The 13839-nt window shown below is 38.4% G+C and overlaps 1 protein-coding gene across 3 annotated transcripts in view; it reads right to left on the minus strand.

Annotated features, from left to right (window-relative positions):
- LOC122836114 (c-Maf inducing protein) overlaps positions 1-11953 on the minus strand; it is a 38991-nt gene extending 27038 nt beyond the window's left edge. Inside the window, exons 1-2 of one of the 3 annotated variants that reach the window (XM_044125808.1) lie at positions 11525-11953; positions 11051-11451 (exon numbers count right to left, since the gene is read on the minus strand). In XM_044125808.1, the coding sequence (XP_043981743.1) occupies positions 11051-11371 (321 nt within the window). In that variant the 5' untranslated portion in view covers positions 11372-11451; positions 11525-11953. Of the gene's footprint in view, positions 1-11050 lie in introns of all 3 variants that reach the window. The other 2 variants (XM_044125806.1, XM_044125807.1) reach the window with 2 other exon arrangements.
- Positions 11954-13839: the final 1886 nt, after the last annotated feature.

The following is a 13839-nucleotide window of genomic DNA, read 5'->3' on the forward strand; positions in this document are numbered from 1 at the left end:
TATCTATTTTTATATGTCTACAGTGTTTTATATAGATAATATGTCAACTAAAAGAGAATTAGAGTTCCTGTAGCTGTAAATGGTTGGTTATTTCCTCTCTGCACTTTACTGAAAACTCTCAATTCCTAAAACAGCAGAATAACTTTTTTAGAATATATATATATTTTATTTGTACAAAATAATTTAATCTAAGACTAAAACATGTTCAACACAACACTAATTGTTTTCTGTAGTTTGTGTTTGACCCTCAAACAAGCCCCCCCGCTTCCCAGGCACTAATTAAACTAGGCACGGAGCAATCGCCTGTTCTTGTTGCTAAATGTCAACAAATAATATTTTTCTAGGCCAAAACAAAAAGACTGAACCAACAAAATGTTCCTTTTATACAAAAATACTAAAATCTTGCATATTAACCATATTATTAAGCAGATAAAAAGAATTAATGACACAGGTAACATATTTTTGATTTTCTGTGAATGTTTTCAACTCTGTTCTAAGAGCAACAAACCAAAAAAACAAAACAAAACTCATGACAGATGAAGAGGAAGCTGAAGAACAGAGTCAATACGAATGCATCACGCAACAAGACGTTATGAGAAGTAAAGAAAACACAAACACCTTGTTTACTATGAATTAAAATCATGTAAACATTAACTGAGTCTGATGGTTCAATTAGTACATTAAAGAATTCAGTTAATATGAAAACAAAGAAGGCCAATATGCATTTCCTTTAAACTAAAGTGATGGGAAACACTTTGAAAAACGAGAACGAAGGAGGTCCACACACAAAATGTAAACATAAAATGAAGGGAATAAAGTCAGAAAATTATCAGAATAATATTTCCATAATATTATAAGAATAAAGTCATAACATTACCATGATAAAGTTGTAGTATTATGACTTTATTCTCATTATAGAGATATTTATGCAGAGATATTTTTTTTTGCACTCAGAGACTAAAAGTACACAAAAAACATTTTTAAAGGCTAAAAAAAGTGGATTTTGAATAATTTGTTCCATTTAAAGGATTCGTACATTAAAAGTGACCTTCTGCTCCCGTGGATAAAAGGCAAATTGCAGTTGAGTAAATATATATTTCGGGGGTTTTTTGCATTTTGCTGCTCCAAATCTTTCAGGCATCTTTATAACTTCAAATGAAAATTAACAGTCAGTTCCCAGAAAGACTCTTTTGTTCTTTTTGTTTATCTACATGACAAACAGAGGAGGACACACACACACACACACGCACACACACACACACACCCATACACACACACGCGCACACACACGATGTCAGCTGAATCAGTTTCTCAAAGTCTTCGTCATCTTTACCAACACGGGTCGTGATGAGAGCGAAGCACGTGTTGAAAACCTTCCACTATTACAGCGTTATTCAGTCACTACTGAATAACTGGATGTGATGATTTTAGCGCCTGCGATGAAGAGCAAACGAACAAAAAACATGAGCAACCAACGGAGGAGCAACCCCGACGGAGGAGCAACCCCGACGGAGGAGCAACCCCGACGGAGGAGCAACCCCGACGGAGGAGCAACCCCGACGGAGGAGCAACCCCGACGGAGGAGCAACCCCGACGGAGGAGCAACCGACGGAGGAGCAACCCCGACGGAGGAGCAACCGACGGAGGAGCAACCCCGACGGAGGAGCAACCGACCGAGGAGCAACCGACGGAGGAGCAACCGACGGTCCTGAACTCCCAGCAGCTCCAAACTCTGATCCAAATATAACGTTATCTAAACAAAACCGTAAATCAGACCCACGGAGCGCGCAGACGCCGAGCATGTGCAAGGCCGCCGCAAGCCAGGAGGGTTACTGTGGAAAAGCAGCAGAGCTGTGAGGGGTCAGAGGTCGACGGAAGACTCCAGAGGCTGTCTTTGGATAAATGGGGCCCTGAGAGAGAAGCTCTTTCTACACAACCACAAAGCTCCTGGTGAAACCTGAAACAGTTTCCAGTGACCTCTTATGACGGTTAGGATTTAAGTCTATGGTCTATACAAAACATGTCCATTAAATGTTTTGCACAAAATGATTCTTAGAGAGTGAAATTTTAGTCTCCTCCGTTTAACTTCACGTTTACACTCGCATGTGAAAATGGCTACCAACAGATGTGCAACCCTTTGTTGCTGCTCTGTCGAGTTCTGCCACAAATGTTACACTGAACACCTAACAGTTGTGATACTCTGGCTGAACATTGTATGATGCAGATTATGAATCTCGCATCGACAAAGTGTTGGCATTGGCAAGGAAGGTCAAACCAACTGGACGAATACACCGTGTATTTGCAGAATTTGCACATTTGGTCGTTGAAATATGACATCCAACCAAATATTGTGGTTGCTTGGTGCTGATTGTGGTTTGTTTGTGGTTAGCAGGTCTACACATAAACAAGTAGCTTGTTTTCTCCCTGGGAAACACCAAAACGACTCACAGGAAATACATCGATTCTATTTATTTAAGTCTGCGACATTTTTTTTAGGTAAAATGCTAATTAAATTCATTTCTGATCCAGAACGATGTAAATAGGACTGGATACAAGAGCATCATTTGACTTTACTTTGCAGTTATAAGTTGCATGTTTTACACATTCCTCAAAATATTTAAAACAAAAGATATTAAACTTGCTCTTTTCTTTTCTGTAGGTTTAGTGTTCGTCTGCAGATGTTACTTTCAGTAGTTAAACTGAGTAAATACCACTGCATTTCAAAATATGAATTCGTTACGGCATCTTTTTTTTGTTTGCTTCTCCTTTAAGGTTAAAATCAGGAGCCATAATAAAACCAGTACATCATAAGCTAATTACAAATTACACAAATAAAAATGCCTGCTGCAATAAGAAATTATTAGATTAAAACAAGCTTAAATGCATGATAAACTGTTTTTCTCTTTTGTCTCTCTTTCTATTAAAAAGAAAGACAAAAGTCTTCAGTCTGCTGCTTTGGTTTCAACGAGTCTTTTTTTTTAAGAACAATTTTGTTTAAAGACTTCATAACTGATTTTATTTGTCGTTTCAGTTGTTTTGTTTGTTTACTTTGGATATTTTAAATGTCTTCAAGTTCCATTGTTAAATGTTTGTTAGAAATTAAAGTGTGTAGATCTTTGAGGATGTTTTCTTGCATTTTTATGCCATTAGTCTTGTATTACTTGAAAATGTTCTCAAAACAGAAATATTATCGTTTATTGCAAAAACTTCTAGGACAATTTATTGTCCAACAAAATGTGTTACAATAACAGCAGGTATGTTATTATTATTATAACTCTGGGAAAGATGAAATGTTGGCATGCTGGTATTGGGGGCCCTGAATGAAAACCTGCTTAGGGCCTCAAAAAGGTTTTGACCGGCCCTGCTGAGTTTGAAACTCCCAACACTTCACCCTCTCGTTTCCAGCCCCTCTCCTCCCTCCTCAGAACCGCTTGACCTCTGACCCCTTCCTCAGAGGTTAGAGTCTGATACTATAATCCGTTCAGTTCTTCGCATCGTTTCACCAGAACAACGAAGCAACAACTTCGGCTTTCAGATCATTTCTCATCTTCCACATTTAACGCCCGGCAGACATGGCAGCTCTTCCCCCGTACGTTATCTCGCCGCAGCGGCGTGAAACAAAGGCATGCAAACGATCAGGAAAAACGGGTGGCGGTGTGACATCATGGAGACGCAGCATGCAAAGAGGATTACATGGAATGCAGATTTTAGATGTAGAAGAAAAGAAAGTTAAACAGCTTCAGAGGTGCAGGCTTTTTTTATGATGTTTTCTATTATTGCAGCGTAGCAGAACAATGGGAACCTCTCCCATCGCTCTGCATCACAGCAGCATTTCTCAAACAATGAAGGAAGGATGAGGAGAGAATTAGAGACATTAAAAAGGAGAAGATTTCTACCAAAAAACTCTGGAATTTTCTAGAAAAAACCTTTGAAGTTTCTGAGTGTGAAAAGTCAGACATGATAGATAAAATTAAGACATTTTTAGATTCATATAGGAAATATTCAAGAAAAAAAAAAGGGACGTTTCTGAGTTCCAAAAGTTAAAAATGTGGCAAAAAAAAAAAACTCTGAAGTTTTTAGATTAAAAAATTTCAAGAGACAAAAATTATCTGCTTTAAGAAGTCAGAAAATTTCCAAAAGTTTTTTTTTTTTTTTCAACTTTTGAAACTCCAAGTGTTTTTCCTAGAAAACGTCTGAGATCAGTCTCAAAATCATTTGCAGAAATTTACTCCGTTCTTCTGCATTCGTAAAGGCTGTAGTACACCGTAGTAAGAAAGTGTGTCTGGAGGAGTTTATGGGACGTTTCTCTTCATTTTTTAAAACACGACCCAATCGTCTGATCTGAACTTTCATCTCTCCTTTCTCCTAGAAATCCATCATTAACAGAAGCAAACAGAAATGTGAAGGTTTATCAGTGCAGGTCAAGGCTCAGGGTGTGAACTCGTTACTGTCGTTAAAGTCATTACAGCTGTATTTGTGCAGGAAAAAAAAACACAACTTTTATCTTTTTTTTCTAGAAGTCCGATAAGATTATGAGGTATGATTCTGTGCAGAGCTTCCTGCCTTTGTGCAGCCTGGAACCAATCAGACTGATGTTTAGGTCTCGTTCAGAGATTGCTGAGATTAGGATTAAGGCCAAACTTCAAGTTGAGGCTGAATGACGCATTAAGCAACCACATGAGGAAGCCTGGCTGAATACTCTTTATGTGCAGACAGCTGAGCTGGAACTCAGAAACGGCAGGCCAACATTTTTTCTGACCCATTTATTTGAGCACAACAAAAAGTTACTTTTAAAATGAATTTAAATCTGAAATCTTTGCAGGTTACAAATGTAGCTACCAACACTGAATCCAGACTGAACTTACTGAAATAAAACTAAGAGAAACAAAGGCTGTTCCTGTGAAGAGGAACAGATGTTGGTTTTATTTTGAAATTTTAATAACACATTCTGTTTGTATTTCAGGTGTGTTTTACATCTCGATTCTGGAACGCTTCACTTAATTATTTAAGAGTTCAAGCAATTAACAAATTGAAAAAAGAAATCAAAACTATAACAATGCTGAGTCATTCGTTGCTATGGGGATTTGGGAGCCCAGAGCAGCAACCGTTTCACAAGCAAATAAGAAATTAAGTCTTAAACAAGCAGCCATGGAGCAAACCGTAAGTCGTATCAAATAAATATTTCTACCATAAGTGGCAGAATCTTCTAGTGGCAATAAGTGTAAATTTAGACGCTTCTACGTCGTTTCATGTAGGAGATAAGACAGGCTAAAGGAAGCCTTTAGTTCCAGTTCGGAAAGAACAATTTAAATCTGAAATACAATGAGAGGGAATGAGAGCTCCGGGTCGATTTGACAGAAAACTTTAAGTTCTACCACAGTGAGAAACACGCTGGGTGAAAGCAGACAGAAATACCTACGTTTTGATGTATAAACTGTACATGTGGAGATGAAACTGTGAGCAATTCAAGTCAAATGAATCCTGAAGATTTTACAATCTAGACGGCGTGACTTCATCACTGAACATTTGGTGGGAAAATCTTAAAGAAATCAAATTTAAACTGATTGTGTAAAACCTGAAATGTATCAAAATGTCAGTTCAGTAAAAGACCAATTAGATGTGAAGCTTCTGCTTAAAGTAACAAAAAAAGTCCCACCATGCCACTGCAAGACAATTAAATTATTGCAAATTCTTACAAATATAAATTCCAACAAGCAAGAACTAATTAAAGTTGACCCATTCTACAATCCTGACATGTCTTTTGCTGACATAACAGGAAATAAAACCATAAAATCTATTTTTTTCTACAGAGAAGATGGTCAGTGTGTGTTATGTTCCCAGCATCAGCACCAGATTGTAAGGTCCCGTCTGAATCTCCTGCTAAATTTCCAGATCAGATAAAAACGTTCTGTTTGCCCTCATATTGACTATTGGTTAAAATAATTTAGGCTAAATTAACACAGAAGATCAATCGTAACTAGTGGAGGCGTCGTCGATCGGAATTGATGTCTGATGCTTCTTTGTGTGTAATCTCTTCAGTACGACGGCGTATCAGGCCCATTGGAGAGAGAAAAGTAAAAAAGGAAGAGAACATTTCCACCAAAAAACCTCAGAAATTGTGTGTTTAATCGCAGAAATCTTCATGTATAAAACTTGAAAATCTTCGGGTTCTGAAAAGTTGAAAATTTGGCAGAAAAAAAATGAGAAATTCTGATATTAATCTCCGAAATTTTTCAGTGAAAACTTGGAAATTTCCCAAGATGCAACTGTTCCTCGATGCAGCTGACACAAACATGTCATTCTGTTGATTAAAACACACAGAGACAGAGCTGATGCTGATCTAAAGGGAGTGGAACTGGTTTAACTGATCCCATGTGAACCCTGCTGGCTCAGACTCCATTTTCTCCTCCTAATCATCTCAGTTATTTGCAGAGCGTGGGGATGTGATCGGCCTCTCCTCGCTGGGAGTCGACTCTCTGAACGGGTCGGCATTGTTCTGCAGCCCACACAGGACGCCGAGCAGCACAACGGCCCCACTCAGGAAAGGCACGTTTCGCTCCCTCATCCCTCCCTCAACACCAGCCCTCTTCCTCATGTTTCAGCCTCGGAGCGGGGCTGGGAATATGTGACGACTCGCAGACACATGATACAGGAATTTCTGGATAAATCACCCGCATGACTCGATTCAAAACAAAAAGAAGGAGCAGCGTCGTCACAGTCTGCGCTTCCTGCCATAAAAACAAAGCACACTGCGGCTCAGTAAAGGACTTTGGCTGACGGATGACGCCGCGCACAAGAGCGCTCGTGTTTTTCTGTTTTGTTAACAAAACATGCAACAGCAAGGAGCATCGCTACCTTACAGAATACCATTCGCTTTAGTCACTCATCTCTGCATCAGATATCACAGGGTATTTATATTTAACTGAGCAAGTGGCATTTTGGGAAAAAAATTGTTGAATGGAATAATGCCAATTTAAAAACAAAAAAATGTGGTTTTGGATTAAAAAAATGTTTGGATGGAAATAATGAAAACACTTTTTTCGCATCACACAACAACCAGATGTTACTACTGGGACAAACCATGAAGAAGACGACAACAGGAAGTAGTTGGAGGTTGATGGCGAAGCATCGTTTTAATAGCTTATTTACAAAATAACTTACAGGAAACCTATGCAGAAAACAGGGAATTCATAAAGTACCAACTTGAAACTTTCCAGGTACATTTCAGTTATCTATGACACAAAATGTTATTATTAATGGTTATGCTACTTAGTTAAAATTCAACAGTACAATTTAATTAGCATTAACAGTTAGCAGGTTGCTGTGAATGTTTCTTTCATTCCGAAAAAAAAATAATGCTAAAAAATTACATGGTGTTGAAACTGATGTCAAAGCTTAAGGAAGTCCTCATTTCAGATAAATAAAAGTAAACAGAAGGAAATATTACCCATATTACTGAACAAAAAGCCTTATTTTATGTATGAGTAGTAATAAAGCAGGAATAAAAAATCTAGTTCAGGAAAATGTAGAAAAGAAGTTCTGTTAGAATTTGGTCATTGTATCTGTAAGCTTAGGAGAAATGATGACAAATAAAATAACCGCATTACAAATTCTCATTGACTGACTGAAAATGTTCAACATACTCATTAAAAAAACAAAAAAAACATTTATGAAACCGTAAATGATTTAGTTTCCTGTTCGTCCGGTAACATGGCGAGGCCTTTCCGGGTTTCTTAGAGTAGTTCGGTCTTTAATTCCACCCCCAACAAGAGGAAGCAACAAACACTTATGAGTGAGCTGCTAAAAATACGCTTCCCCTAAAGACAGGCCTCGAATCATGAAGCATAAGTACAGAAAATAAAAGAAACTTAGACGGGTTCCACCCCCACGCCCCGTCAAATGCATGCATTTCCTGCAGCAACAAAAATATTCTCCGTGATGCAGCGGAGCTCTGTGGTGTGACGGGCACACGTCTAAAAAGTGCTTAACGAGGTGTATTGATACAACAACGAGCGGAAAATGTCAAGGGTGTTGATGATAACGGGGGAGGGAACTAAAAAGGTTTTATTATTCAGCCGAATTACCAACAATTACAAGAGATGACTACACAAAGATGCCTGGGGTTAATTATTGCCCAGAATCAGGTCTTACAGATTAAAGCAGAACGACGGACAACAGAGCAAACATCCAGGCAGGTTCATCTGTCACATCTTCTCAGACCAACCAGCTGGCGAATTACGTTCCCCAAAAGGTCTGTGTTAATAATTCAGAAAATTCTGCAGCTAATTGAGAGAGTTTTCACACCTGATAATCTAGTAGACACGATTTGATTGGGGACCAAGGCTGCAACATTTGCTACCTTTTCAGCTGCTGCGGTTCGCTTTCACACCGAGTCAAATTAATCCAAACTAATTCAAAAACCTGTTTCCCTCCTCACCTGTAGGGGCGCTGCACCAAGAAACACTGAAGGAGACTACACCAAAGCCTCTGAAGAAGATATGAACACAACTTTCTTCTTCACTAAATGTGACAAAAAGATGTTATCGGATACAGGATCTTTCTTTTGTCTCTGATTAGAGACTACGAGCAAGAATTACCCAGAATGCCCTGCGCCGTAATCCAGTTCCTGCTTTTAGAGCGGTCTGCTTTATGTTCACATATGCATTCAAAATTCACCAGAGCTCACTTCAGTTGAACCAAAACCTACGTTTTAGAGAAGCTTATCACAATGACAAACTTATACGTTGTCCCAGCAGCTCTCAAAAAAATAATGTTGTTTGGAGACCATATTTAAACAAAACAATGTAATGACATAATAATACAAAAACACATTCTCAAAGATGAATAAATTTTAAATTTCAATGAAAATTTAACACTGGAACTGGAAGACATTTTAAATATCTAAAATAAACAAACAGCAGAAACAACAAATAAAATGAATTATCAAGTCTCTGTAAACAAAATTGTTGGGACCAAAGCACAATACTGGAGACTTTAGTCATCCAGTTTTTGGTAGAAAGAAAGAAATGACAAATCATGCCGATGGAAATGATTGACCTCGTTAAGATTTCACTTTTTGAGTTTTTGGTCCCAGTCAGTTTTCTATCATGTTTTCACACCTCCCCAAACAAACCAGAGTTTGATTAAAGCTGACTACTTTATAAAATACCATTTCTGTTGAAGGTTAGTTGCTGTGAAGAAGCGACCATCAGAATCAGGGTTTGATGTAAACAGTATGAGCAATTTGTTATAACTATAGCTGTAGGATTTATTATCGTCATAAAAAGAACAAATTACCCTTATCAATTACTCATCTTGCTATAATAACAAATTTTTAGTAGATTATGTTTCCAAACCCAAAAGGCATTAGTCACATTAGAATTGTAATTTTGTAGTTATTTCCTTTCTGTTGAGGTTGTCAGTAAATGCTGCGTTTATGTCGTTATTTTGGAGCATTAAGCAGAAAACAGAAAACAGTCTATAAGCCTCTGTTTAAATGAACTTTAGGAGAGCAGTTTTAATTTAATGATGTTACTGATATTGTACTGTGTTTTTGTAACTAATTGTTTAACTGTATTGTTGTCAGGACACTCTTGTGAAAAAGAGTTTTATCCTAGTTAAAGTTGCAGTGTGATTTATTTTTATTTTTTTACATATTTGTTAAAAATATCACCATGTCCTGACACTGGAATATAAGACAGATAATCTGTGAAAAGATTGATCTTCTTCATAAACTATCAGAAGAAATGTACCAATACAGAACAAAAACAACCAATCAGAGCCAGGAGGTGGGTCTTCACGCTGTCAATCAATCTCGTATACGCGCTAAATCTGCTAATGGTGGAGAAACAACGCACCTTTACGGGAAAACTGATTATCCGCCATCAACAGTGGCTAAGCTAACTAGCTTTAGCATTCACAACAGGCTTTGCTGATGGGTAGTAGCTGTAAGCCCCGCCTCCTGCCTCTGATTGGTTGTTTCTAGCAATGGCAGAACTGGGTGAAGGCAGAGAGGCTTCATTTTTTTGTTCTCAGATTATCTGTCTCATGTACTGCCAAGACAGAGTGACAGTTGTGACAAATATTGAAAAAACATATTTCTGTTAATGTTGCATATTTCAGATTTAAATAAAGGTTTAATGAAAGAATATTGTTATTGTGATTATATTCTCCAACCTTGCTTAATTTGATAGTAACATTTACTCAACTGTATTTAGTTGAGTAAATTTTTTTTGAAAAGAAAAACTTTTAGGAGTATTTTTACTACGCTGTACTTTTTACACTTTCTTGAGTAATTATAATAAAGTATCGTTACTCTTACTTGAGTAAAATTTTTGGATACTGTACCCACTGTGAGTAACTGAATGAAAAAGAAACTTGTTTTAACCAAACGTTCAGACACACACCTGCAGTTTGTGTTGAAGTTTTCTAAGTTTTTTTTTTTTATTATTATTGAAAAAGCTGATTTGTAAAAATTCTCTTTTGGTTATCTGTATGAATTATTGTCATTTTTGTCATTGGCATACCAATTTTCAATGACAAAATATTGACCAAACATAACTTTATATTTTGGTCTATTGATTATTTAATTTAAGTATTAAATGATTGATAATTTGATCAGTTCCTCAGTACTTGAGTTGACTTTTTACCAAATAGTTTTTTTTATTTTTGGATGTCTACTTTTTCTTTTTTTTTTTTTGTAGTACTCTGCTCACCTCTCAAAACATTGAACCTGAAATTGGAATAAAGTAGCTAATGCTTATTTTTTTGATGCCTTTTCTAATCTTGGCCCTCCAAGGTAACAGATATAGGCTATTAGCTGCGCCCCTGGTCTGGAAGCTCCTCTCCTCACCTGGAGGACCAGAAGTGTCCTCAGGATGTTGTGCGTCTTTGTCTACGACCCGCTTCCCCTTTTACCCGAAATGCGTCAAAACCCAGAATGCGCGTCCAAACAAGACCGGCTCCGGTGCAGGAATGCAGAAGCATCACGCACCGACACATTCACAACCGCAGCCACGCAGACGCGTGTCTTACAGTTTTCAACACTCACCGTCGCCGAGCTGAGGCCGCTGTCCGTCAGGGTCAAGTGGTGCGGCTCCCACCTCCGCAGGTACTTGGAGGTGAGCAGCTTGCTGAGGAAGGTGCGTGGGTGTTTGACCACGCACACCTGGATGTCCCCTTCGTGCAGCAGCTTGTAGCGCATCCCGCTGCTGCTGCAGTGGTGCAGGGACCTCCTGCACGGCCCTGCGCCCAGCTTCGTGTTGTTGTTGCCCTCGGACATCTCCCCCAGTAAGGGCTTGCTCTCCTCGCACTGGTAGAACTGGTTGTTGTGCAGCTCGTTGGGTCCCCCGCCGCCGCTGTTGTAATCCATTTTCTCCCCCAGTAATCCCAGTATTTATTGTTCCCAGTGGAGTTTTGACGGAGGGTCGTGGAGGGTTTTTTGTTTGTTTGTTTGCTTTAAAATAAATCAGAAGGTCGTTGGGATGAGGCGGAGGGAAGGGAAGGGGTGAGGGAGCTTACCTACCAACACACGAACAGGACGTCAGCAGATCCAGATGTTTCAACCGTTTAATCACTCACTGACAATAATCCACCATTTTCCTCTCCGTGAACAGTCTTCACGGTGCGCGTACTCCCCCCACTCCACGGACACAGCGCCGTTCTCAGAGTGTGAGGGCCATGGCCTGAACCAGTGGGTACACCTCGGAGCCGGACTCGGTAAATCCTCGGGTCGAATCGGCAGAAAAACACTTGGTTCCGGCGTCTCCGGGGTCCTCAGAGGGTGTTGTAGGCCATTTCTGCCTCTCCGATCGCTTTTATTCTCCGCTTTTCCTGCTGACCGTCTCAGTGTGAACAGGAGACAGCACTCTGCGCTCATTGGACCCTGCCCCGTCACGTGACGCCGGACTGACGTCAATTGGGAGGCGAGCGGATGAGCCGTGCGTCTTTTGTACCAGAGTGTGTCTGCTGAGGGCGCGCGCGCGCTCGGCTCTCCCCTCCCTGGGTGCGCGCGCATAAAAAATGGCGTTCAAGCAAAACCCTCCTCCTCTTCCTCCCCTTCCCTTTCCTCCTCCACTTTTCTTCTTCCCTGGAAATGATGCATTATTCCAGGATTAAAATTTTCTAGTTACTCAGAATAAAGTGAAAAAAAAATTATTGCTACTTTATGACATTATAAAAGTTTTCAAATTTAAATTCTTTTAATTTAATAATTATCATAGCTCCAAATTCTCAATATATTGATATAATTATATTAGACTTTAATCTTAAATATAGCTTTTACTTTTATTATATTAAATTATATTATATTGTATTATATTGTATTTTATTTTATTATATCATTTAAATTATTTACATAGACATAAAAACAAAGACATGATAATTAATCATTCTGTTTAAACGCAAAGTAGTTTTAACTTCGACAAAGTTTAATCTAAATGTATTTTTCAATTGAATATTCTTTATATATTTTCGTGTTGTATTTCTACTAATGGAAAGCCATAAAATTATGCATTTTTTATTTGGCAATTTGTGAGAGGTATCAGTTTTTGCTATCCAGTAAACTTTTTGACCAATTTGAAATGACATAAAGTTTCACATCAACATGTTTGAGTCATCCATCCACTCTCCCACTCGCAGACGGCACTTGTGCAGAAGATCAGGTTTCATTTTCAATCAAATACGGGTCGATAAAATTGTTAAAGAGGCATCTTTCCCATTGTATCAGGGCAACATTCTGGGGAAAAGCCTGCAGAAACCAGAACAGGTGAGTGACTCAGACGGGGAATAAAAGCTTCACGCCGGCCCATCTCAGGGGTCCCAGGCCACAACAACAAATGTCTTACCTGAGATTCTCAAGAGGAACCGTCTTTTTTCCGTTCTGTCATCATTTGCGTCTTTTAGGGCAGCTCTGACTATCCTTCCGGCTGTCTGGTGCTGCAGGTTCAAACAGGCCAGAATATCTGCAGGTTGTGTCAGCGCTCAGTGCGTCAGCGAATACAAGGAAGAAGGTTGGAAAGAGCGAGGAATGCCAGGCATCACAAGATATTCATTAGGAAATCACGAAAATTATGAAATTTCCATGATGAGGAGGAGCTTCCCAGAACGTCCATCATGACAAGTTTTCATGACAGGATGTCTGCAGGGCTACTTTGTTGTAATTTATCTGTAAACTGTGTCATTATTATTATTTTCCCAACTTTTTATAGAAATGTATCCTCTGCTAACTGTCCCTGATATCATCAACAGTACAGGACTGTTCAGTCTGTGTTTTATTCAAAATAAATTATTGTTTTTCTTTCATAAATACATACACATTTATGCAATTATGATGTTCATTTAATTTAGAGGAAATTTTTAAGCAATTGTGTCCTGCAGTGCGGTTTATCTTTAAGGATTTAAGTGATATTTACAATGTATTCCTAAAATGATCCACATATTAGATCATAAATGCGTTTAAACTAAATATTAACTTATATTTAATTTGTTCTTGTCGAGGCTTGTTAAACCAGAATGAAGATTTATGGGTTGTGGTAATGTTTCATTTTTATACAAAATCCTTTAAAGTGAAGCTTTTAATGCAACTTATTTCCCAAAATCCATTCAGAGACTCAGGAAACTCAGAGTCACTGGTTGCTATGGCGATTTCCCACATTTCCTGGACAGCAGCAGAGGCCGAAATTAACAAGCAAAAAGCCACTGTATGAAAACTATAAGTGGTATCAAGATCATTCATGAGTCATGATTTTCAGAACCTTCTGGTGGATAAATACATTTTTGTACCTCTACATGATTTTTGAAAAAAAGATATAAAACATAAAAAAAGATAGCAAAAATATA

This window comes from Gambusia affinis, linkage group LG08, assembly GCF_019740435.1.
Source record: "Gambusia affinis linkage group LG08, SWU_Gaff_1.0, whole genome shotgun sequence".
Classification (NCBI taxonomy): Eukaryota; Metazoa; Chordata; class Actinopteri; order Cyprinodontiformes; family Poeciliidae; genus Gambusia; species Gambusia affinis.